The sequence below is a fragment of the Trachemys scripta genome, chromosome 4 (assembly GCF_013100865.1).
Source record: "Trachemys scripta elegans isolate TJP31775 chromosome 4, CAS_Tse_1.0, whole genome shotgun sequence".
NCBI lineage: Eukaryota > Metazoa > Chordata > Testudines > Emydidae > Trachemys > Trachemys scripta.
This window is the reverse complement of record NC_048301.1, coordinates 89,948,949-89,974,076: the sequence shown is the minus strand read 5'-3', so window position 1 is coordinate 89,974,076 and position 25,128 is coordinate 89,948,949. Positions and strand designations below refer to the sequence as shown.

The 25,128-nt window shown below is 37.7% G+C and overlaps 1 protein-coding gene across 1 annotated transcript in view; it reads left to right on the top strand.

The window, feature by feature from the left end:
• DCDC1 (doublecortin domain containing 1) overlaps positions 1 to 25,128 on the top strand; it is a 420,863-nt gene that overhangs the window by 209,186 nt on the left and 186,549 nt on the right. The window contains exons 13-17 of the mRNA XM_034769879.1: positions 1,616 to 1,741; positions 4,342 to 4,447; positions 13,479 to 13,616; positions 21,783 to 21,901; positions 24,852 to 24,912. Of these exons, the coding sequence (XP_034625770.1) occupies positions 1,616 to 1,741; positions 4,342 to 4,447; positions 13,479 to 13,616; positions 21,783 to 21,901; positions 24,852 to 24,912 (550 nt within the window). The remainder of the gene's footprint in view (positions 1 to 1,615; positions 1,742 to 4,341; positions 4,448 to 13,478; positions 13,617 to 21,782; positions 21,902 to 24,851; positions 24,913 to 25,128) is intronic.

Here is a 25,128-nt window from a genome sequence, read left to right as displayed (position 1 = left end):
TATTGATGACATTTCGCTTTTCCTATGTATTATGACAGATTAAATTTCTGTACAAATAATTCTTGTATATAACTGTTTCACCCAAAACTGATAACTTGTCACTGGGGTCATTCTTGGAATAAACAGAAAATACAACCATTGTTTTTAGTGAATGTTCCAGAAAATGGGTTCTCTTAGCCATTCTTTTATACATCTTCAAATTGCCAGCTTTAAGTTAATGGAGTAGAGTATTTAATAATTTCAGTAACAATGGATAATAAACTACAACATGATAAATAACAATTGAAATTTATATTGGTCTGATTTAACATGATAAATAACAATTGAAATTTATATTGGTCTGATTTTAAAAATAATTTTGCTTTTTTTAATTTCTCAAACTCCTGCGTCCCTCAAAAGCAGAGTAGGAGAATATGCAAATAACATACATTTCGTTACACGTGTGTTTTGACACATTTTTAGAATTGTTGTTCAGCGTATTACTGTTTTCTTTGTTTAAAGTGACATTGACAACTCACAACTGGTTAATTTCACCAAAATGAAATAAAAGCATTTTAGTGAATTTGACCTGCCCCCTGAATACCTCTTACGTTAAAAAAAAACCCATACAAACCACAGACCCTTAGCTAGGATCTCTGATTATCTGAATGTGTTTTTTCCTTTGTTGCTGTGTAAAAGACCCAAATGAACAACGGGAAATTGATTGACTGTACAGTGGAAACAATGAAACTATGAATATACAAAAGTGCTATCAAATGCACAAAGTAAACAAATTAGAAAAGAAAGAGAGAAAATATATTTATCTCTAATTTATTTCAATTTACTTATTCTAGCTGTTACTTGTAAGTAAAAATATTAATATGGAAATAGGATTTTAAAAGTTGACTGTGTGCCTTTAAAAGAAACTTTATTAATAAGAGTATAAATGTGTAAATTATTCATGCTTTATTATATTTTAATGTAATGTTGCTTACAACTATGAGACCTATAAAGGAATATATCCGTTTAAAGGTTGATCTATTGATCACAGACCTCACTGGATTTCTCCCATCAAGGTTCAGCTAATTAAACAAACTAGTATTTATTATTATATTTTGACAAAATAATACATAATTTGTCTCTGTTTTATCAAAATATATTTATATTATTTAGTTATTGTTCATGAACATTAATCTACAGTTTTCAGGTTTCAGAGTGGTAGCTGTGTTCTTCAATTATCCTTAGATGATTACCTGGGTGCTGATCATAATACTGATTTCTTTCTCCCCAAATTGTTATTTATTCCAGTAGAAGAGCTAATATTACAAGACTAATTCAATTTGGTTGCTGTCCATAACCTATAGGTTAATAAAGACAAGAAGATGGCTGGGGAGAGAATTAGTATCTGAGATGAAAGCACCTGAACTAAAAGACTAAAGCCAGAGTGTGGCTACTAGATTACTAAGGTTCTTTCCAACATATAAAATGCAGTGGGTTTTAATATTTTCTGTCTTCGTTCTTTCAACAGCATTTCCATTATGTTCACTGCCTTTGTATGTATAATCTCATTATTGTTTTTGAAGCTGTTTGATTTTGTTTCAGAAAGGTCAGCTTTGATTTTATTTCCATTTTTCAGGTCTCCCTTAAACCGTGTTCTAAGTTTGACCTTTGACAAAGTGACTGCCGCTGAAAAGGATGGTATCACAGTTATTTATAAAACTCTTCTGGATCCTAATGTTGATCTGCTGCCTGGATGTGACAAGTATATTAACTTCTGTTTTTTCAAAGTTCTCTGAAACCCTAAACCCAATATTACAGAGAAAGAAATGGAGAACTATAGAGGATGATTAAAATATTGAAAAGCTAGTCTGCAAATCTTCCTATAAATGTGACAATTTATAACATTATTTCAGTGCACAGTACAACACATCAGTACTTCATCATCAGCTCTTCATGAGATTTCAATAGTTATAAAAAAAATAATTTATTATACCTCATCCTTCAAATTTTAAAAGATGTGACTAAAATAAGTAGGAGGCTGTTATCCCTGTTTTTTCTGCAACAGTTTAATGGGTAATTTCAATAAAGAAGTGTTGAGTCTAGTGGCGAATGAGCCACTGGGCCAACAGGCCCTGTGCCATGAGACCCTGGTCAATTGCGGGGCTCAGGAAAAATGGGCGCCCCCACTCCCAGGCTGGAGCACTGTGCGGTCAGGTGGAGCAGAACAAGCCCATTTGCCCCGACCCTGCTCTCCAGCTGGAGTGCCAGACGAGTTCGGGAAGCCACTGTGCCCTTACCCCATTCCCTGGCTGCAGCAATGGGCAGGCGGGTGGATTGGGGCAAGCCCCTGCTCCCCGACCCTGCTTCCCTCATTCCCCGGCAGGAATGCCAGGCAGGTGGGGCAAGCCCCTCGCCCTAACCCCATTTTCCTGGCAGGAGTGCTGGGGCAGGGGACGGGGGACTGCAGGCAGAAGGGGTGGGAAGGGGCCCCCACTTGCTCTGGCCCAGGGGCCCCACAAAACCCTAATCCACCAATGGTTTAGTCACTAATATATTTTAGTTTATTGAAATATAAATAAAAGACTTTGCTTTTACATTTGCTAAAATGCATTTTAAAACATTTACCTATTAAACATTTCATTTTAACATGTTAAAATGTTGAAAATAAAAGTAGTCAGCTAAATAGCTGCTTGTGCATTTTTCAAAACTTTATGTAAATTTCATATTCCAGGCTTCCTTACTGGAAACAGTTATGCACATGAGTAAATAACATTAAGCATGTGAGTAGTCCCATTCAATTAAAGAGGTTACTCCCATGATCAAGGCTACTCAAGTGCATAAATGTCTGCAAAATCAGAGCCTATATTTCCACCATTACATGTGCATATCAATTTAAAAATTCTAATTAGGACTAACTGTCACAATCAAAAATGCTCTTCACTCTGCTGATTCTGCAGCCTGCCTCCCAATCCCTACTCCTTAATAATAGCAGCCTATCAAATTAGTTCCTCTTTTATTCTCTGTTGGTACTGCCCACCTTTCTGCCTTCTGCAGAATTGTTAAGATTCACCAGGGTAAGTACTGGTACCTCTCTTGGAAAGGCCCTAGCTACAGCTTCCATTTCACTGTAGCCTCCAGATCCTGCTGTCCTTTATATAACCACTGTTGCTTGGATGAGATAGGAGGGACAGGGAAATAGGGAGTCTTGCAGCATATGGGCAACTTTTATGTGTGGGATGTCTAAAGTGTATGAATACGTAAGCTTAAACATTTATATAATCATGTAAACTTAAAAAATGTGTAGATCAGGGCAGATTTTATTTCTGATTTTATATCAGTACGGGGTAACATCTCCTTTTCATATAACAAAGGAAAATGCGCACAGTTTTGTTGTCCTTTTAATCTACTCCCATTACACAAAAATTGTGTTTTTTACAAATATTGGGTCAAATCCTGGTCTTGTTGAAGTCAATGGCAAAACCCCTAACAATCAGGGCAACCAAGGATTCCCCTTCAGGCAATGAGCCAGCAAAGTTGGGTCAGCATCACCCTCACTGTCCCCACTGTACAGCTCACAGTGTAGGTGGTGTGTTAGAAATGTGACTAAGGGTACATCTACACTACAGGGGGGAGTCGATTTAAGATACGCAAATTCAGCTACGTGAATGGCGTAGCTGAATTCAACGTATCGCAGCCGACTTACCCCGCTGTGAGGACGGCGGCAAAATCGACTTCTGCGGCTTTCTGTCGGTGGCGCTTACTCCCACCTCCGCTGGTGGAGTAAGAGCGCCGATTTGGGGATCGATTGTCGCGTCCCAACGGGACGCAATAAATCGATCCCCGAGAGGTCGATTTCTACCCGCCGATTCAGGCGGGTAGTGTAGACCTAGCCTAAGAGATAGAATGTGGTTGGAGTGTTGCTGTACTCCAGTGATTCCTGGATGTTGAAATGACCATTACTCCTGCCATCATTAAGAGCAGTCTTGGAACTGCTTTAAGTTGCACGAGGGGTCAAATTAGTCCATGAATGGTCTCTGATCAGGAGAGAGCAAAAGTAGTATAAAACCATCTTTTCTCTACTCCTTTGGGTTCCTTGCACCAAGTACAATTTGGTGAACCAAACAACTGGGACCAAAGTGTCAAAATGTTGTCCATTGGATTTTAGGTTTAACTTTGATTTAAGCTTGTGTATAATTTATAATATTTAAATTAGCACACCTTATACTAAGCATTGCTTGTACTTTTTTTACTGTTTGTAAGTATTAATTATATGTTAACACACATTTAACATATCTGAAAATATGTAAACTTTAAATAAAAAGTCCCAATAAAGAATCTTTTAATGACTTTGTTTATTCTCAGTTGGGAAGCTTGTACAAAATTTCCAGGCAACTTCCAGTGCACAAACCACCAGACACTTCAAAACTTGGAAAAGGTGGACATGGATAGCCATTTTATACAGTACAAGGTAAGTTTATTCTTTTTTGTTAGCACAAAACTGTTACATAGATTAAGTATGACTTTTTATATACCTGACTTTCACACTTCCTATTTTGTGCAAGTTAACATTTTGAATGTTCTAATTCCATTGATGTAACAAGTGTCCCATAAATGCAAACACTCCAAAGGTTAACATCTTTGCTTTTTACAATAGATTTCAAAATCAAAGAAAATCAAAATTATTAGTCTAATACAGTAACTATTATTTGGTGCTTATATTTTGGTGATGTTTGTATAAATTTTGAGTTCAGAATTTTATTTTGATACTGTAATTTTTGTTTGCATTTAAAATACTGTGATACAGAAGGAATAAGCATATAAGCCTCACTTATCAAATCAAGTGTATTTGGTAACTGAAAAAGTAGACCCAGGTCCTAATCTAATATATTCATATGAAACCTCTGAGTAAAGTCATCTTGATTGTTCAAATCATTTAAATTAAGCCAGTTACTGTGACTACTTTAAGTTTACTTAGAAAAGTGAATAGAGTACAACTTTAAAGCTGTCACGCACCTTTTTACATTGAGTCAATTAAAGAGTCTTCACACAGATTCTTCACAAACGAAGAGGCAGCTTAGTCCAAAGGGGAAGGAAGTGGCCTGGAACTTAGAAGACATGCATTCTGTTCTTTCCTGAACCACTGACTAGCTATGTGATCATGGGAAAATCAGTTTACTTCCCTGAGCCTGTTTCCTCTTCCACATGTTGTCTTTCTTGTCTATTTAAAATGTAAACTCCTTAGAGCAGGGATTGTCTCTCACTTTAGACAGTGCCTAGCACAGCAGTGTGATACAAATGATAATACTGAGACGAACCTTGTTCCTGGCCCCCAGTGGCAAATAAAGTTCAGTAGACAGCATTTAGGGGAGCAATCTGCACCGATCTGCATTCTGCAGGGCTTCTTCTGTGACAATGCAAAGGGTTGTTTTCTGTGTAGTGGGGCAACAGCGTAGTTTACTGTGTTTATCTAAAGCATCATTTTTATGTTACCTGATATTGTTTATATATTAGCATGTTGTATTGATTATGCTTCTGGTGTCTGGTATAAACGTGTTCCAAAGTGACCTTGAGATGCATAAACCTATAGATCAGCAATAGGGAAAAGAGAAAACATCTGAATACTACTAATGCCGACCTACAATAAAATATGAGAAACAAACCTTAGGAGATAAAGAATGGGATGGTTAATATAAGCTTAAAAACTACAACTGTACTAACCTATTGAGGCTTATACATTTGGAAACAGGGAGAGCATCCAACAATTACACATCTGGGGGTGAACAGTGTATTGTGAATGATAATTTGATATCCTCAAGAGAGACTCCTTTAAAGCTAAATTCAGGGCAGAGGTGCTGGATACCTACAGTATTTTGTATTTGCGAACCTTGGAGATCAATGAGGTGCAGAAGACACTAAGAAGATTACACACTAAAAAGGCAAAAGGCTCAGATATTCTGGATACATACATTTATAAATTGACTTCAGGTATAGATATTATTGCTCAACCTCTAGCTGTTACTTGTCAATAGCAGATTAAAAATAAAACATTTCCCGCTGAGTAGAATTTATGACATACAATCCCAATGCGTACATCTGGGGCTACAGATAACCCTGACAATTACAACCTGTTGCTCTTTTGTCACTGGTGAGGAAGATTGGCCTATACATCAGCAAGGTGGGATAGATGACCATCAGTAGATGTCATCCTTGGGCACTTTCTCAGGTCAGGTTATTTGTCCATTCATACTGCTTTTGTGGAATTCATCATATTGTACTTTTAACAAAGGAAGCCTTGGAGAAACTATAATTTTGGCCCTTACACACACTTCTAAATGCTTGACCTTTTACTGAACGTGAAGAGCAATTTAAACTTTAGTGCACAAGTTCCTGAATTGTTTCACTCATATTTGTGACATACTGTAATGGTAAAATTTCAAGGTGCTGTATAGGGCTTTAAGTCCTCAGTTCCCACTAATGTTAAAGGAAGTTGTATATTCTACTCAGTCAATCAACGTTGGATAAAATTCACTCTGTGCAGAGATTCAGCTCATGGCCTAAGTACCACTTGAGTCCTGCTTTAACTTTTTAATATTTTAATACAATTATTTTGTCAAATTCAAGTCCTCTAAACATGTCACACAAAGGCTGTCAATATTAAAAAAGAGTACTAAGAAAAAAATCACACTGCACTGGTACATGTTGTTTCACTGGCAAGTAAGACATTGCTACCACCATTTGACAATATTCCCACTTGAAGTTTCTGTATATTGTTTTAAAGAAGATATGAAATCCAAGCATAGCTATCCAAGCAACTCTCCTTCCAGGAACTAAACTATTCATATTCAGGAAATATGAAATCAGCTATAATACATCATCTTCCAAATCTGTCATCACTACTTTTATTTTGATGCTCATTCAAAAAAAGTTACAGCAGTTTCATATTCAGAATATGTATATATATTCCAAATATGAAGCTATATGTATTTGTTGAAGATTATTAATATTATTATAGTATTGTTATATAATATAGTCTTCAACAATAACATAATTTAGCCAGAAAAGAAATACTGAAGCCTAAATGCCTTCTGATAGAAACTCTGATCAATGATTCAGAAATCTTCTCCGGCATGATGTAGTAATCCTGGCCAAGTACAAAAAAGATATGAACCCTCACCATCCCTTATATTTTAGAAAACCTTTGCACTTCCACACTACTTGTATAACTGTCTCTCTGTCAGTAATAGAAATGAGAGTCACAAATTAAATTTCAACTTAAAAAGAAGATGGATGAGCATGATAGATGACCTATTCTTTAATGGGATTCTAAAATATTTAAGAGTGTGGTTAAGAGGAAGGATTTTCAGAAGCACCTGAGTGGATGTCAGTTTGTGCTCACAACTCACTTCAGGTGCTTTTAAAAGTCTCACCTTGAATTCAGCATCTAATATAAATTCTAAAAATCTTCAGATATTGGTAACTCACAAATATTACAAATTAGTTGTCTTGAGGTTATTTTCTTTATTCTGTGATATGAAGTAGCACTATATTAATAACTCCAATTAATCTTTAAACTATCATTCTTTGAAGCTCTACAATATTAAATTCCAATGCATTTGTACATGTACCAAGAGATACTACTTTTTATCAAAGTCAAGTAATTTCGAATTAAAAGAATCAGTCTTATAGCCCATTAAGGACTGCAGCAATGTGACTTTAGATAATGTTTTTTAAAAAATTGATGCTGACCAATCATCTTCTTGGACATTCTCTATTGCAATGCCTGGGGGAAAAAATTGACATGAAGAGGAAGATAAAATAAGAAAACTTTTTCTCTTGCCACTTTTCCCTATAGTAGTTGCAGAAAGCACTGTTGCCACTGGCCTGTTTCTCCTCTCATTTGCACTAGCTATATACTAGTGCAGGGGTAGGCAACCTATGGCAGGCGTGCCAAAGGCGGCACGCAAGCTGATTTTCAATGGCACTCACACTGCCCGGGTCCTGGCCATCAGTCTGGGGGCCTCTGCATTTTAATTTAATTTTAAATGAAGCTTCTTAAACATTTTAAAAACCTTATTTACTTTACATACAACAATAGTTTAGTTATATATTATAGACTTATAGAAAGAGACCTTCTAAAAACATTAAAATGTATTACTGGCACGTGAAACCTTAAATTAGAGTGAATAAATGAAGACTCGGCACATCACTTCTGAAAGGTTGCCGACCCCTGTACTACTGTAATTCTACTGATTTCATTGGAATTACTCTTGAATTTCACTGATATAAGTGAGAGGAGAACCACATATTTATCAATCTCTTTCTCTTAGTTGGTCATTGGTCATCTCTTGAAAAACAATTTAACAAAAGGAAAGAAAGTAATAAAGTAATATTTAATTTAAGTTTAACACAGTCAGGTTGGACTCTGGTTAGAAAGCTGATGTAACTGGGCAGAGGAGAATCACCCTACTAGCAGGGAATAACCTTCAGTGGCATATAACTTCCCTGCTGTTGTCATTAAGGGTGTAGCTAGAGGAGAGGCTAGACTACAGCACTGAGAAATAGCAACAACATCCCCTCTACCAAAAGGCCTCAAGAGGGCCAGCCCTCTCCAGAAAGCCAAAAAGGGATGGTGATTGCTGGAGAGATGATGCGGCCAGAATGGTTAAACAATGCATGGATTCAGCACATCCTCTGAGCAGCCTCTACCAGTAAGGCTCCTATATTGTCCTCTCCATAGTTAAATCTGTTACCATTACTGCTGGCAGGAAACAGGGTTGAGGAGAGCTAATATTCTCACCTGTCCTTCTCAGGGTGACTCCTCCAAAAGGCCCAAGCTCTCAAAGAGATGTATAATTTGCACCTCCCTACATTGCTTTCAGTCAATTAATCTGACCTTGTAACTTCAGTGCTATCACTCCTTTAGAGAATTCCTCCTCAATATAAAAATGCATCATTCACAATGTGCAGTAATACCTACAGTCAGCTCACTTAAATGCATATTTATAGTGCTGTATAAATCAGTGGCTCTCAACCTTTCCAGACTACTGTGCCCCTTTCAGGAATCTGATTTTTCTTGTATACCCCAAGTTTCACCTCACTTAAAAACTACTTGCTTACAAAACAGACCTAAAAATACAAGTATCACAGCAACCTATTACTGAAAAATTGCTTACTTTCACATTTTATCATATAATTATAAAATAAATCAATTGAAATATAAATATTGTACTTACATTTCAATGTATAGAATATAGAGCAGTATAAACAAACCATTGTCTGTCTGAAATTTTAGTGTTTACTGACTTCACTAATGGCTTTTATGTAGCCTGTTGTAAAACTAGGCAAATAACTAGATGAGTTGATGTAACCCCTGGAAGACCTCTATATACCCCCAGGGGTACATATACCCCTGGTTGAGAACCACTAGCTGTAAATAATAACAGTAAAGTAACAAGTCCCTTTTTACAGACCAAGTCTCAGCTAATGTTAGTGAATGATTTTTTTCAGATGTTGTTCTCTATGATAACTTGGCTTTGCTCATACAATTTCCAATATTATTGTTTATGGCTACACCATATGCTTTATCCCTTTGCCTTTTTTCTGACAGGAAGAATTTTAAAGTAATTTTATTAGAGGGTGGAATGGATGTTTTGCTTGCTTCTATCTGTTTAATAGCATGTATCATAGAAACAAGGTACTCTGTGGTATGTGATAGTATAGCTTAGCATATCACCGCACATGCTATGAATATAATTTTTCAATGCAATTTCTAATGCTTTTTTGAGCACTCTAGCTCACTCAAGTTGCATCTCTCCAGTTTACTGTCATGGGCTGCCAGTTTGGAGCAAAACTATCAAATATAATAAAGAAGGTGAAATCTCAAATAAGAAAGTTAATGGCCATTGTTGCTTCTATGGGGTGCCATTGCCCCAAGCTCTGCAGGTTTTTAACATCATCTGAAGCTGGTGAGAGGAACATGCTGTTGCTTCTTTATCTAGTGTCACTTGGGTACTGTCCAGCTTAATTATCTCCTGATGCACAGCATGGTGTTAGTCCTGGGTGCCAGCCTGTGATGAATACAAAGGGCCATTGCTTCCTCACTGCTGCACCACTAAACCAAATGTTAAAAGATTAAAACCTGTGGTAGTGATAACAAGAATATAGGGACTTGCAGCAGGTGTTATACAAAGAGGCACACAGCATAATGATACTTGTGTCTAATTCCAACCCAAACAATCTTCTCCCCAGTTGTAGTGAAACCTCTGATATCTGATAGCAATTTATAATAGTGAGGTTGAGTAAGAGTGCTGTCTTAAGCCTGGAGCCTTTGGAGGAGGATTAGTAGAATATTCGTTGTCATTGTACAATAACTGTGGGGATTCCCTTGTAAGATCAGCCTGCTGCTGGCTAACGGGTAATACGAAATCAAATGTGCTATCTCTGTACCAAATGTTCTGCTTCTGCTGCTTTGCCAGCCTCAATATATGCTCCACTCCATTTGCTTTCAGAAGGGAGTGGATTAGAAGTAAATCAACAACACATTTTTCCCACATCGCTATTCTTATCTAATATCTCATTTCAGGCTGGGATTTTTGTTTTTCCCCCTTCTTTTTGGGTGCTTAGTTTGGGTTCTGAACATCCTTTCTAGTTAGGTTTTTCTGTTCATTTGCAATTCAAAAGCCCCACCAACAGTAGCTGATGCATGTGGGCACAAGCTCGTGGCAGATAGTTTCATTCCTACGTCTCTGTGGTTTAAAAATGGTTCTGTTGGAGACTCTGTACTTGAAATCAAAGAAGTAATTTATTTCCAATGAAACTTTAATCACCTCGCCAAGTACCTAGGGCCAATATTATCTGCAATAACTACATTGTCCTTATTGGAATTACTGTTGGCCCATTGAATCACAAGAGATACTGATCATTGTATTTCAGACTTGTTAGAAGTGCATAGCACTTCCAATATAGAAATCCTAGGTTAAATCTCCATTAATCTGTATTTCTTCATTAATGCTGTCTCGTTGTGGTTATACAAAATATTTGGGTCATAAATTTCATGGAAGCAGTCATTGAAAAGTGAGTGTTTTGACTTATCCATCAGTAGTCCTTATATTACAGATGAAGCACTGCTAATTTAGACACAGTCTCATTTAAAATAAGTATTATTCCATCCAGGTGGGATTCTGAGGGTGAACAATGAGTCTATTCATTTCCTTTCACTTCCTCTTAACAATAGGAAGCAGAACATTGTTTTTTGTTACTACAGCCTTGTCTTAGAAGCTTATAAAGATGTTGAATAATGTGGTTCATTCAAAAGCTTTTCTTTCCTCAAACATATTAACAAGGGTCATATTGCAAGTGTTAAGACATGATTGCAAGTGTTAAGACGTGATGGACCTCCAGTGTTTATTGGAAGCATGATGTGCCTCTACAGAGAGCATTCTTTGAGGACAAAAGGATCTTGTCAGTCACTGGGTATAGAGACTTTTAAGATTTCACTTCAAGTAATAGATTGTGCCCAATTGTATTCACTTAAAGTGCAGTTTACAATTTATTCTGGCAAAGATATACATTTTTGGTCTCCTAAAAGCATACTAAGCATAATTTATGGGATTTTTTTTAATATTGTCACTATATAGCCAAAAATAACAGAAGATCTTGTCACCTTTTCTTATCACCATCTTCAGTTCTTATAAATATTCAGGGGCAGATCTCCAGCTGCATTAGCTTCAGGGGAGTTATACAGATTTACACCATCTGAGGATCTGGTCCTCAGTTGTTAATCAGAATGAAAACCTATTTTGATGCTATCATGCTCCTTTCCTGTCAGGGTGAAGGGCCTGTTTTCTTTCATCAAAGACTAATGGAACCCGTAAAGATTCAAAGGCTCTGAGGAAGAATACTCTCTTGTGACAGACTACTCTGCTGATCTATGGGAGACATTATAACGATCTGTTATCCTTAACTATTTATACAGTGACTCCTAAACACCTGCTTCCTTGCATTCATCCTTGGAAATCAAAGTGACCTACAACTGCTAAAGTGGGAGGAATTCAGGGTGAGGGCCTTGTGTTTGTATAGCACAATAGGGCTCTGATCCAAACTGAGGTTTCAGGGTCCTACTGTATTATTAGTTATTATTGAATATTTATAATGCATATAGTATGTCCAGAGGGTTTCTATGTTTCCACAGGATCCTCAAAATTCTGAGCAACAGAACTGTTTTGAGTTGGAAACAGTCTACTATACTGAGACTATTTGCCTTTCATAGCACAGTCTAACACTGTGAAGCTTTTTCAAATCATTTTGCAGATAAGATTGTGGAGATCTGGACTGAACTGTCTGTCTGTGTGGTAATAGAGTCAATTTTCAGGAGGAGCAATACAATTTTCTCTGCCTCATTTGCAGCTGGTCATACTCAGGTTCTGAAGGTGGTGGGGAATTGAATATATTATGACCTGTATGTTACACGTCTCTTCAGGATGGTGAGAAAAGACTTAATGGGGCCAAGGATCTGGCCCTTGTTTTTCTCATATACAGATTTATACTTCGATCATTCACTGATAATTTCTAGTGAAAACATCAAGTAGTGTTTTTGTTAGCTAGTATATCCCAAGCCTATTGAAGAGAAGTCATAGGACATTCAAATTTTTTTGCAGAATGGTCTTATATCTGTAACTAATGGGACTTGTGTGTGTAAGTCTTTGTGCCGTGATGGGATAAAACTCCATTAATAAAGTGAGAGCCAGTTTCAGATTATTATCTCCATATTCAAATGCTTAGCAAATTATTAGCTGATTGGCAGGAGCAATTCTCACTACTAGAGTAGGAACATGTAACTTCAAAGTTATAATGATTAACTTTCTATATACAAGATTTTTAAGTAATCTTAGTTTTTATTTTAATTACCTTAAAATTAGTTGTAATTGATTAGTACAATATTAAGTACATTACTTGATTCAATATATAGCATAGCTAAAATAATGAATCTGTTTCACTGTAACTGTTCTTCTAATGTGAGGTTTTAATATACAGGTCACATAATCAATACTGTAGGACCTTTTTCTGTCTGTCACTGTAGCTGTGCTGGAAGACGTATGTTGCACTGCATTTAGACCCAGTGCAGGTTAGTTCCCTCTCAGAGCAAGGGGAGACTAGGCTGAAGGTCTGCACTTAGGGAAATGCAACAATGCGTGGTGTCTTGTTTGGGACTCAAGGCCAAGACGCACTCAGCCCTTAAAATGATGAAACCATAATATGTTGTAATCCAATTTATTTATTGGGATTAACATAATTCACAAATATTTCTTCATGTATACATATATCTGTTGGCCAAATCATCTTACTCGGAACCTGTAAAGTACAAAATACCATGTCTACAGTAGAATACTAAGGTTGTATAGTACATTAGCAGGCACTTTGTAGTATTTGCTGAACTTTGCTAGTGGTATTAATTTAAAATACCAATTACAGTAATGCTTTTGTTTTTTTAATATGTTTAGGCCGATCCACAGATAGTTTTTCATGTCTCTGTTGCCATGGATAAAATGAAGAAGGCACTTCCCAGAAGAATGGACTATCGGGATCTAAAAGTCCCATCAACACTATGGCCTCTGGCTAACATGTGGTTAATCACAAAGGTATTGTATTGATCAGATAGGATATCAATTTTAGTGGCAATAAATGAAATTCACTGGCATAAAAGGGAAGAATAATTATAAGAGGCATCATAATTAGGCTTTGCAGTCTGCAGTGTTTTGGGCTACTTCAGAGGTCTCTATTTTGTGGGTTAATAATAACGTCAGTATGCCAGCTTTTTCTTGATAACTTTGATCAGACTCTATGATATTAAAGTTAGATTTTTTTAAATTTAAAATATGAATTCTCCCCTTGGGGTGAATCTTGTCCTCACCCCTCCCCAAGCCTAGTTGGGGTTCTGCTGCATTGGGGGTTCAGGGAAGAATAGGAAGCTGGGAATCTGCACAGGGGCACATATCCTCCATGTGACATGGAGTCTGGCTGTGCAGGGTCTCCTTATACCTTACAACAGGGAAGGTGGAGTGGAAGCAGCCACTGGAGTTTTGGCTACCTAGATAGTTTCATCACCCCCAGGTTAGACTATGGAATTAATTTTACATGGAGTCAAAGGTCAGTTCCTTATAGGAGCTATAACTCATGCAACATACAGGCAACCCACTTTAAAAAAATATACAGGTATTAATAAAAAAAGATAAAGATATTAATGTTTTCTGCTGTTCCTTTTTTGCTAGTGGACTGAATTAAAATCCTGATACTAATCTAGAGAGCACTTAATGTATAAAGTGCTGTTTTTTTTTTTCCCAAAGACCACTTGTTCTTCCACACCCTACCAAAACAGCTGTGCTCAGCAGTTAAGATGCAGCTGGTGAAGTACAGAATAAGACTTCCAGGTGCCAACAACAGAGCATGCTTATTGGTCAGAGCCCAGCTGTAAAACACTGTTCCAGAGGAGAGCAGACTGAACACAAGCTGATAGTATTTAGATAAAAATGCAGGGGCTACCTTTCTGCTGAAACCTTTGCAAATAACGATATCTTTCTTGTGGCCACCATTTGATGGAGAAGACAAAGGATAGGCTGAAAGTAAGGATAAAAAGAAAGCGGTGGAGTGGGGAGATAGACCGGTGCAAAATTTTGCCCTAATTTGTTATGTGAAGTTGCTGTGTTTTGTAGAAAGGAGACATACTGACATTAGCCATTATATTCTGTGTTTTACTTTATGCTTTCAGCTATGGATTAATATCAAGCAACCTATATTTGTTACATTATGTAACACCTTGGAAAAGAAAGTAATCTTAAATATTATAAACTTTCTTGTACTGTTCATTGGTGATGGGAATTGGACAAGCTATTACCAGTTGCTATTAAGTTAGTCTGGTATATGTCCTAGCTAACGAAGACAACATTTTTAAACTTAATTCCTATCTTGTTGCTTCTCAGGAAGTGAATTATTACCAATGTATTTGAATAATCCATGTTATAGTACAAAAAACCAACTACAGTAGAATCTCAGAGTTACGAACACCAGAGTTCTGAACTGACCAGGCAACCACATTCCTCATTTGGAAGTACATAGTCAGGCAGCAGCAGAGCAAAAAAAAAAAAAAAAGCACACACAGTACAGCACTGTGTTGAATGTAAACTACTAAAAAAAGGAAAAAGGGAAAACAGCATCTTTCTTCTGCATAGTAAAATTTCAAAGCTGTATTATGTCAATGTTCAGTTGTAAACTTTTGAAAGAACAACCATAACATTTTGTTCAGGTACGAATATTTCAGAGTAACGCACAACCTCCATTCCCAAGATGTTCATAACTCTGAGGTTCTACTGGAAGTTAGTAAGTAAAATTAGAAAACAACACTGTGAACTTCCCATAGTTCACATAAAAGTATTAAAAAATCAGCGTATACAACATGTTCAACATATTGGACTCTATTTTTTTCTCATTGCATGGCAGATTTAGTCACAAAACTTACATTAATTTTTAGGCTACTTCTACACTAGACACTATTGGCAGCAGCATAATGTGAAGGTACATAACGCAGTGAAAAGCCTGCGGCGTCCACACTGCAGTGTGTAGCTATGTGTGTTAAAGAAAGGCTCTGGCAGAGAGGAGACAGTGGAGAAGAGCTTCAGCAACTGCCCACTGCTGGAGCCTTTCACTGTAGCAAGGAAAGGCTTTGGTAGGGAAAGACAGGGAGGAAAGGCTGATCCTCCCCCTTGCCTTTCTCCACTGCTTGAGTCTTTCCTTGTGGTGGGGAAGGGATTCAGCAGCAGGAGGCTGGCAGAGCCTTTCCCCACTGCCTCCTCCCTTCCAGAGCCTTTCCTGCTGGTGGGGGTGGGGGGAGGTGTCTTTCCCTGCAGAGGGGAAAGGCCCCAGCAGCAGGATACTACATAGCTAAAATAGCAGTGTAGACAGCGAGGCATGGCTTGGAGGAGTAGAGAGTGTGTAGGGTATGTACTCACATATATAATCACACCTTTCAAGCATGTGCTCTACTCACCTAAGCTGTGCCTCACTGGCTCCTTTAAGGTATGTCTACACTGCATGCTTCTTTTAGTGGCATGTAGTGTACATTCCAGGGCCACCCAGAGGATTCAGGGGGACTGGGGCAAAGCAATTTCGGGGGCCCCTTCCATAAAAAAAGTTGCAATACTATAGAATACTATATTCTTGTGGGGGCCCCTATGGGGCCCAGGGCCTGGGGCAAATTGTCCCACTTCCACCCCCCCCCCCCCCCCCGGGTGGCCCTGGTACATTCCCACATAGCCCTCTACCAGGTGTAAATAGCACTGTAGCTGGTGAAGAGAAGAAGGGGCTGTTAGTGCTGCTGCTGCGCCCCACTCCCCCTATAACCTTGAACCAGGTGGTTAGGACACTGAGCTGGGATATGGGAGACCCAGATTAGAATCCCGGCTCTGAAACAGACCCACAACTGACTTTTTCGGTTCACCAAAAATTCCAAAACATTTCACATTTGGTTTGAAGTGAATCATTTTTTTATTTTTTTTATTTTTTTCAAAACTGCCACCAGACTGAAAAATCAATTATACCTCTGTTCTCTCAGCTACCAGCAGAGGGAGCATGCTAAGGACAAGAAGAGGCATGCCCAGAGTGAACTGTGCTTTGGCTATACTTGGTTGATGGGCAGCTTTAGGGGTTTGTTGAGCCCTACACAAGAACAGGAACTAAATCATGGAAAACTGGACCCCACTGTTTTCTCACTTTTGAATGTGTGTTCCCTCTTCCTTGCTGAAAAACACAGCACTAATATGGGGCCAAACTACTTTGCTAATCTTTGCAAAGTTGAACTATAGGAGAGCTGAGAGCTTCCATTGCTCAACTGTATTTCAGCCAATACACTATTTCCAAACTTTAAGGAGTTTATAAATGCAGTAAATTGTCTGTATTTGTCATATTAAGAGTCACGCAGCTGCAGTTGTCCCAAAAATTACAGATTTCTTTTAAAAAAAATTATTGGCTAATATTATCAATTTTGTGATGTGCTTGATTTGTACCATATTACATACCAGAAATTATTGCAGCCTTGCACAGGCCCCATTCACATACCAGAGGGCCTACTGTAGTTCTGAATTATGGTTGCCAATTTTGGTTGGACGAATTCCTGGAGATTTCATCTCAGGATATAATCTTCAATGAAAGATCGATCTTTAATTACTGGAGGGCTCCAGGACAATTCTGGAGGGTTGGCAACCTTATTCTGAATACTAATTGCTTCCATCAGATCATTTTGTTGTATGTATGTAACAAATGATGAATGTAACCAGTCACAGAATGCCAAACCAGCCCTATCGAGTTCAAGTCAAATGATCTGCAACAAGACAGCCATTGCACACTTGTCAAGCAGAAGCATATTGCTAACACTGTGGGCAATTGTACACTACTTGTACTGTACTTATTTTCCTAAAAGGCATAGCTGTAGTGTAAGTGGCACATCACTCAGGGGAGGGGGCACATCCATTTTACTGTTTCAGCCTGGAATAGCAGCATATAAACAGGATTCTTTGGGTGTCTGTTTCTGAGAGGAGATATAGAATGAAGTTCAAAGCAAATATCTCATTCTATAACAGTTTACAGTTTTATATGAGATGTGCATATGTATATATATCAGGGGTGGCCAAACTTACTGACCCTCCAAGCCGCATACGACAATCTTCAGAAGTTCGAGAGCTAGGACATGCCTGCTGAGGCTCAGGGCTTCAGCCCTGTGGGACAGGGTGTCTCGGGACTTCAGACCCATGGGAAGCACCTGCCAGGGCTCAGGGCTTCAGCCCCATGGGAGGCATCTGCTGGGGCTCAGGGCTTCAGCCCTGTGGGGGGAGGGAGGGGTCTTGGGGCTTTAGCCCACGTCTGCTGAAGCCCTGAGCCTTGGCAGATGTGCCCCATAGGATTGAAACCCTGAGAACCCGACCCTGCTGGGCAGAAGAAGCCCTTAGCCCCACCACCCAGCTGCAGTGCAGAAGCCCCGATCTGCCCTCCCCCCCGCCCCAGTCTGGTAGGCAGAGAAGGGGCACTCCGCAAGCTGCACTTTAACTGTAAAAGAGGAGCTTGCGGCTCACGAGCCATGGTTTGGTCACCCCTGAGATAGATCTAGATATAGATAAATGAGCGATAGTATTTAACTAATAAATATGGCTTGTGAGAAGTGATGCAGGTTTTATTTTTTATTGTTTCACTTAAAGTCGTAAAATTTCCTGGTTCATCCATTTAACATTAAACATCCAAGGCCCCACTTCTGCAATAAGCTCTATAATGACACATCCCTCTGCGCACTTGGGGTCCCATTGAAGTCAATAGGGCTTCATGTGGGGGGCACGTCTCTGCACATACAGAACTCATGGCAAGATAAAAGTCCAAATATGTAATTATTATTCACACTTTCCCCAATGGACTATGGAACAATGATCCAAAGCAAGTTTGAGACATATAGAAGCAAGAGAGATTGCTCTTTAATAAACAATTCAGATAATTAATTGACAGCTTTTGAAATGATCTTAGCTGATTTTTTTCCTTTCTTTTTTATTGATGTGGTATGAAAGAAACAAGTGCTGAAGTCCTCTGATTTTTTTTCATTGGGCAGGATAAAATGAACACATTTTAATAGACTCTGTTACTTTATGAGCATTTTTTTAAATAAAAGGTTTCCCTCATCAATGCAATATCTTACATTTATTATATCAGATATATTATACCTAGATATGTGACATGCAATAAAGTGCCTCAGCCCATTATTCAACTATCTGATCTGCTTTATAATATTTGATGTCAGTGTCTGGTTGCTTTTGCATTATAAGAGTACTAATTTGGGGGCGTTTGTGTGATCTAAATGCTTTCTTTGCCCTCCTGCAAGTCTTGGATCCATAATGTTGACTAAACCTTTTTGGTAGTCTCCTTCTCTCATAACTGTTTTATTGAGCTATAAAAAGCAAAATCTATAGCAGCATGTAGCTCCCAAAGATACTTGAACCCCAAAGGTTCAGAGGTTTCATGAAGATATGCATGGAAAAGTTTGAATCCTTTTTTGAATCTGACCCAAATTCCTTCTGTCTGGAAATCTCAAGAAACAGCATTTCTTATGAGATGTCTAGTGTTTCCTGGCTTTTCAGAAGTACTGCCATTTCAGCTTGTTGCCCTAGATGGCACCACAAAATGCAGTGGCCTTTGAAATTCCAAATAAACTAAGTTACCCAAACATTATCAAACCTCACAACACGCTTCAGTTGAAGTTTTGGATGAACATTTACTTCTGTGCTCACTTTAGCTGAACCATCCACAGTAACTTCTTGTTCTGACATTTTATTATGTAGGTGTAAAGGTTAATTATTGTGCATCTACCTATGACTATTATGGATTAGACAAATCACTAAAACATTTAGTTTGTTTAAAAAAAACCTTCTTTGTACAGCAAGTGCCATTGAAAAGTAAATATTTATCAATAGTTATTAACCTGTAGAATCTATTATCCTGCAGTTATGTTATGTCCTGTATACAGGGAAATACTGCAGTATCTCAGGTAGCATGGTACTGGTATGGCAACTACTAGCTTTAAGTATTCTCTTAGCCTGTAGCATCCCAGGAGTCACTGAAATATTTAAGGTAAATTATACGTATTTTTTAATATTTATGTACCCTAGAGATAAAAAAGTCAGCTTTTCAAAATTCTACTTGCCCGCTAATCTGGGGTGCATAACTCCCACCCCCACCACCCCGTCATCATCACCAACATCATCCTGGCATAGAAAGTACGCTTATTAAATTTGCAGATGATACCAAACTGGGAGGGAGGATAGGGTCAAAATTCAAAATGATCTGGACAAATTGGGGAAACGGTCTGAGGTAACAGGATGAAGTTTAATAAAGACAAATGCAAAGTGCTCCACTTAGGAAGGAACAATCAGTTTCACACTACAGAATGGGAAGAGACTGTCTAGGAAGGAGTATGGCAGAAAGGGATATAGGGGTTATAGTGGACCACAAGCTAAATATGAGTCAACAGTGTGATACTGTTGCAAAAAAAGCAAACGTGATTCTGGGATACATTAACAGGGGTGTTGTGAGCAAGATATGAGAAGTCATTCTTCCACTCTACTCTGCACTGGTTAGGCCTCAACTGGAGTATTGTGTCCAGTTCTGGGCACCACGTTTCAAGAAAGATGTGGAGAAATTGGAGAGGGTCCAGAGAAGAGCAACAAGAATGATTAAAAGTCTAGAGAACATGACCTATGAAGGAAGGCTGAAAGAATTGGGTTTGTTTAGTTTGGAAAAAAGAAGACTGAGAGGGGACATGATAGCAGTTTTCAGGTATCTAAAAGGGTGTCAGAAGGAGGTGAGAGAAAACTTGTTCATCTTAGCCTCTAAGGGTAGAACAAGCAGCAATGGGCTTAAACTGCAGCAAGGGCGGTTTAGGTTGGACATTAGGAAAAAGTTCCTAACTGTCAGGGTGGTTAAACGTTGGAATAAACTGCCTAGGGAGGTTGTGGAATCTCCATCTCTGGAGATATTTAAGAGTAGGTTAGATAAATGTCTATCAGGGATGGTCTAGACAGTATTTGGTCCTGCCATGAGGGCAGGGGACTGGACTCGATGACCTCTCGAGGTCCCTTCCAGTCCTAGAGTCTATGAATCTATGAAGCCTGGTAAAGGGTGGGTGAGTAGATTTTGCAGTCAACTAGATACATTTTCATGACAGTTTTCCAAGACTGATAAAAATTATATCAGGTGATGATTTACATTTTAAACTGTCCTTTAAAACTAACATTTTCATAGTGATAGGTGTGTACCAATAATGGAGAGGAATTATTTATGATTGTAAAAGAGCATATAACTAGAAATAATTGAATGAAAATCAATAACTGTCAGGACAAACTCTTGACTGTGAGATCTATGAGGCTGTGGAATAGGCTCCCAAAAAAAGTCGTGAGACATGCCCCCCCCATCATTATTTGGGGCTTTTTAAGGAACACTGGACAAAGTGTTAGCAAATATTCTTTGGGGGTCAATCCTGCTCTGGCAGGGTGCTAAGCTACTTCATCCAATAAATCTTTTCCTATTTTCTATTCTATCTCCTTTGTCCTATTTTTCTCTTGCCACAATTGATAATATATTAAAATATTGCAAACAAAATGTTTGGGAAAATCTTGTTAAAATACCTGTTATAATTTTAAATGCAAATTAAAGAAATGTCATAAAATATTGTTAAATGTTTCACTTCTAACAAAGCCTTCAGTCATCTGCTTTGGGAGTAAGTGTGGCCATTAGAACAACAACAACAACAAAAAACAGTTCAAACTATGCTTTAAAGATGTTTAACCAGCACTGTTTCAGACATGGAGTAAAACTTTAAATTGACTCAAAGACTATAGATTTGTTGCAATCTTTGCAGTTCACTGAACTTTTTTTCTGTGCATACATATTTCAAGTAAACTCTGTAGTTATAAGGATAGCAAGTGACACGTTATGGACCCTAAATCGTTGCACTGTGAAATATGCACAGAAAAAGGACAAATGAAGATATCAAGGGTCTGTTCTATTTTGCACTGAACTGTAAAATGCCACCCTTGTTGTACAGAAGATCACTGGTTCTGAGCAGGGCTCATTGACTGCTAAGTTGTGGGTAGTGTTTCACTTTCTGCAACTGTTAATATCCTGGGTTATCCAGGCATAATGACCTCTCTATTTGTGACACATTGTTGAATTTTCTGGTTCTTTTAACTTATTCAAACCCTTTTTTCTCCATTCATTGGAAGGCTGGAATGATTCTGAGTCGAGCTTTGGTACAGAGCTGTCTAGCTATTGGTCATCCAATTAGAGTTGAGACAGATGATGGCATATCTCTGGAAGGATACAAGTTAACAGTACAGAAAAGGTACTGATGATATGTTGCTTGTGCCATATATAGAATTATATGGGTAATTTGAATGTTATTGAGAAATGCTGCTATACTGTTTTATTTCAGTGTTCCTGAATCATATATGTTAATCAATGTATTATTATAGCTGACCTTTCATCTTCAAATTCCTACTGGAATCAGAATTTCAATTATATAACCAGTCATCTAATTATTAGTCATCTCTCTCTGTCTTTTAAAGATTTTAAATAATCATAAAGGTTTGTTTCAGAGTAGCAGCCGTGTTAGTCTGTACTCCTGTTCTTTTTACATAAAGGTTTGGACAGTTTAAGAATGTAGCCTCTTTGAAATATATAAGCTAAAAATGGAGTTGACCCTACAATATAGTGTTTGCTTTTCCCAGTCTGAATGCATTCTGATTTCTGCTAATCCTGCAAGATTATTGGGGCAGATCCTGCAGTCAGTGGAGCTATGACAATTTACAGCAGCTGAGTTCTGTTAGTTGAGCACTGGAATATCGTCCTTCTCCCCTTCTCCTTCCCCACCAAACACAAAAAAGTAAAGTTACTTGTGTTACATGCTAACAGTAACTCTTTCTTATCTTGGCCATCACCATGAGACTCTCTTTTCTTTAGGATCACATAATGTACATGCTTTTTAACTTTGTCCCTTATAACTATAAACCTGATTCAAAGTTCATTGATATCAATGGAAAAACATACAACAATGGAAGATATTGAATTTTGCTATCTGAAATGGAAACTCCACAACATGAAGAAAAAGGAAGCAAAACTTAACAGTGACATCTAGTTCCTTAGCAAATGCAAGAAACAAAACATCATCCCAGAGGTCTCACTATCTATAATCCTCTGACCACTACATGCAACTCCAGATATGCTGAACAGCTCTGCAGACAGATGTCAGAAACATACAATAATGGAAAAACATTCATTTTAGACTGAATATGTAGGTTGGGTTCACTTAGAGAAGTATAAGCAAAAGGCAAAACTACTTGCAACAGGATTTTTATTTTTATTTTTTTGCTGTTAATTACAAACTCTCTCTGGGACTTGTTTGCAATTTTTTTGCTTGAAAATGAACTCCTTTCTAAGATACTAAATGCATGTGCCATTCCAGTGTCCTTACTACTAGATAATCCATAGTGGAAACCACAAGAACAGTTTTGTCAGGTATAGATTCAAATTCTCATTCAAGAACTCCATAATATACACAGTAGTGTACACAACTGTGTTTTGGTGTTGGGCATTCACAACAAAAGCTTGTTTGCTTTATCCTCTTTTGACCTCCAATTTTTGTGTGTGTTCTTCATTTTACATACCAGATGTTTTACAAGCTGTATATTAGCATTACTAATTACATGCTTAGGCATGGCTTAAAGAACACATAGTACCCATAGACTTTCCACACTGGAAAACATCAACAGGTATATACAAATGACAAAGGAACCACCTCAGTAACATGGTACAGTTCTAAAAATTCTTACTCAAGAAGTAGTCCTGATTTATATGAGTATTCCCATTGAAGTCTATTTGTTTGCATAAGGACTACACATGATTTAGCAAGCGGGCCTCAATTCTGAAAATTAAATATTACGAAATATGGAATCTCACTTAGGTACACTGGGTAACATTCACATTTATTTAGAAGTAAACATTTCCAATATTGTTCTAGCAAGCCTAACCCTAGAAAGAAAGATCAAGGGAAAGTTTTTTAGTAGATTATATCTGTTAACCTGCTCAGCATGGGAGAGCTTTTATTAATATTGTATATTCCCAATGGCATAGTTCTCAGGGTCACTATGCCTTTTATGCCTATACTTCCCAGCAAAGGAACAATTGCATAGGATAGGGTGAATGTTTTACTAGACCATTGGGCACATTGATTTTTATATTCATGGATATGTAGATCAAATTGAAATAACCTAAAGGGGGCTGATGTGATGCCCCAGGAGTGTTACAGATGTCAAGATTCCTAGTAACTTTGAGTATGTTTCTACTCTGGGTGCACTCCCTGCAGAAAAATAGCACAGGGTGTCATTGAGATCTGTCACTTGCTGACACTTAGGGGAAAAAACTCCTCTACCTACACTAGGTCATTCCCAAGACATGTCCCATATGAATAAGATTGTGCACTGAACCTAGTTTTGATTTATTTACATTTAAAGTAAATGTTACACAAGTCAGACACATATGATCTTTTGCCTGCTGATATATCCTTAAGCAAATGTCCATGTATTGGAATGCTAAGATGTCTTTTTTTTCTTATATAGGACACTACCTCAGAAATGTATTTTTGTAAACACCCTGAAACTAAAGGGCAGGAGCGACCTCTATTTAAAGATCTGATAAAATTGCACTGATTTAAGGAACTTCTTGTTTTGAAGTGTTTATATTGTTTAATATTGAAATGCTAATGATGAAAAAATCATAAGATGATGTTAAGATTGAAAAAGATATGAAGTCTAGGAAACTAAACCTTAAGGTCCATCCTCCTTCTTTAGCTGTGCTATTGTGAAGTCCTTTCCCCCAGAAATAAGGCATCATGAGTTAAAATCCAGGTGTCAGTTAGAATTTGGGCGTTTGGGGGATTTCTCAGTTAGTATCACAACTTTAACCCTATTTAAGCATTTTTAAAAATCTGATTCCTTATTGGTATGGTCAAAAGAAATGCTGATGGATTATCTAAAACACAATAAGAAAACAGAAAAGGAAATAGGTTTTCAATGTCACTGGCATTGTGTTTAATTTCTTGTTTTCAGAATAGCTTTTTGGTTTTTTAAAACATGTATCATGACTCATCAGGCAAAAGTGAAACAGGCATCTTTTATTTGGGAAATCTCACTCTGGAAACTAAAAGTGTAAATGCCATTTGCTGTGTTCATTTGTTTTTTTATTATTTAGTAAGAACTAAACAGGTTTAACTCTTTGATTATACCTTTCCATTACAGAGACAAAAGCAGCATCTATCAACACTGGGGTTTTGGAAATGATGGTTCTATCTATTGTAAGGTGCGTGCTTCGTAAGTATGTTTGAAGGAAGATGAGGTTTTTTTTAAACTAATTTACCCTCCTTTTCATACTTTCACATGAAACCTATCAATGTAGGAAAGTTATGTGCATGTGGTGAGGAAAGCACCGTCCTGCATTAATAATTTCAATGTTTTTGTTTTAAATTGTCTCCATGTTAATATTAGAACATTCTATAAAAATATGTTTTCAGTTATT